Source organism: Octodon degus, unplaced genomic scaffold (assembly GCF_000260255.1).
Source record: "Octodon degus isolate 3935 unplaced genomic scaffold, OctDeg1.0 scaffold00012, whole genome shotgun sequence".
Taxonomy (NCBI): Eukaryota; Metazoa; Chordata; class Mammalia; order Rodentia; family Octodontidae; genus Octodon; species Octodon degus.
Window position 1 is genome coordinate 20,259,062 of NW_004524588.1, and position 2,043 is coordinate 20,261,104.

General features: G+C 38.6%; 1 protein-coding gene across 1 annotated transcript in view; it reads right to left on the reverse strand.

Moving 5' to 3' along the window:
- The window catches only part of Dync2h1 (dynein cytoplasmic 2 heavy chain 1), a 298,798-nt gene that overhangs the window by 247,127 nt on the left and 49,628 nt on the right, over positions 1 to 2,043 (reverse strand). The window contains exons 21-22 of the mRNA XM_023709480.1: positions 1,191 to 1,340; positions 57 to 262 (exon numbers count right to left, since the gene is read on the reverse strand). Coding sequence (XP_023565248.1) covers positions 57 to 262; positions 1,191 to 1,340 — 356 coding nt within the window. The remainder of the gene's footprint in view (positions 1 to 56; positions 263 to 1,190; positions 1,341 to 2,043) is intronic.

The window sequence follows — 2,043 nt, forward strand, 5'->3', positions numbered from 1 at the left end:
GTTTATTATAAAATGTATTTTTCAAAATGAACAGTAACAATTTTAAAGAAACATACACAAGCTTTTTCCTTATGACTTCAAGATCATCAAACTCAATTTTTTTCTCTTTTATTAACTTTGCATTTTTTTCAAGAGAATTATGCTGGCTTGTTTCAATAATATCATCACCAGGTTTCAGTTGGTCCCAACGAGCTTTAAATTTTTCCAGTTCTTGATAATACATCTGAAGACGGGATTTCACATTTCCTTTCATCACTTCAATCTATAAGCCAATAAAGATTAAGTAATTTAATGCAGGGTAAAGTTTCACTTAATTTTCACATTTTCATTTCTAGTGTTTTCTATTTAAAGGTGAAAAAAAAAGCATGAACTTTTCAAAGGTTTACATCTTCATTATTGATTTAACCACATAAAATTAGATGAATTCATACTCAACTATCATTAAACCAATCATTCTTGTGACTAACATTACCCAAGATAGCTATCAACAAAAGTGATGCAGTTTTTTAAACCACTGCTCGGTTTATCTGAGCACATACTGCTCCACTGGGCAAGCACTGCCTCGTCTTCCACACAGCCCAGAGACATAGAGCAGCTGCACTGAGCAGGGAATGTGGCAACAGATGCGCCCCGTCTCCATGCTGGATCTTACAAGACAGCTGCTCCCTTTCTCGTCCCCTCTCCCTCCCATTAGATGGGACTGTAATGGGGGCACCCATCTGGGACGGCACCCTAGAGATGCAGGGAAATTAAACTGAGGAAGTCTGCTCCCAGACTAAGTTACCGGGTGAGGTAGTGCTTCAGCTTGCAGTCTAACTTGAAAAAGAAACGAGCTTTAAGTGTTGGACTCCCCATTAGAATAGTCAAGCTGACAGCTTATTAAATGGAGAAATAAAAAAGGAACGTAAGTTTCAGAAGTCACCTTCAGACAGATACTGTAAACAAAGTAATTCATAATACTGAAAATAAACTATGTTTTAAAGAGACTATTTTCTTCTTTGGGTATGTAGAAAATAAAGACAAACCATGTGATGTATCATTACATAAAGCATATGACTATAAAAGTGCAAGGGAAGGGCAAGTTCAACCACATGAAATTCTTCTGAGATATAATGAAAATAAATGTAAGTAAAACTTTATGTGAGAGTAAGTCAAGTCCCATTTTAGTAAAATAATTAAAAGTTTTATACCTGGTCTTTAATCATAAGTTGGTGACTTTCCATCATTAACTCAAATTTATCCCACTTGGCTTTCAGATTACTAATTGTTTCTAACCCTCCACCTGCCACAGTTCGCAGAAGTCTGTTTTTATCTTCAGCTTCTTGAAATAAAGGCAAAATCTAAAAGTTAAAAGAGTGTGACAAATTATTTTCTCAAGTCTTTTAAGATTTCATTTATTTCAATTTTTGCTTCATAATTTGCTTTTCTAAATATTAGGATTTTTGCTTTTGAATAATTTGCTGAAATCCTAGATATAAAATGTCTCCTGCAGGGGCCAGCCAGATAGCCCAGCGGAATAAAGCGCCTGCTTAGGCAGAGAGCAGCTGCCGGGGTTCAATCCCTGGCATGCCATACCCGCGCCGCCCCCAGCGTGCGCTGAGACTGGGCGTGGTGGCGCACACCTTGATCCCAGCACTTGAGAGGCTAAAAACAGGAGACTCCTACAAGTCCCATCTGTGTAGTGAGGCCCTGTACGCCATGTCCTGAATGCATTTTAAAAAGTCTCCTTCTTACGTATACAGCATAACAAGGATGATAGCAATAGTAGCTTGGGTAAAACCATGAATCCCTAGACAGTAATGACAGCTGTTCAAAGTAAAATTCTCATTATAAATGTTCCATTCAGGGGGCCGGGGAGATGGCTCAGTAGAATAAGTGCTTGCCTGGCAAGCACAAGGGCCCAAGTTCAACACCCCCAGGTTCCACCAAAAAAAAAAAAAAAAAAAGAAAGAAGTTGGACTTTATCTTCTGTGTATGCACGGGGTAAAGGGCACATACAAAACCAAGTTACAGGGGGCCGGGGAGATAGCTCAGTAGAATAAG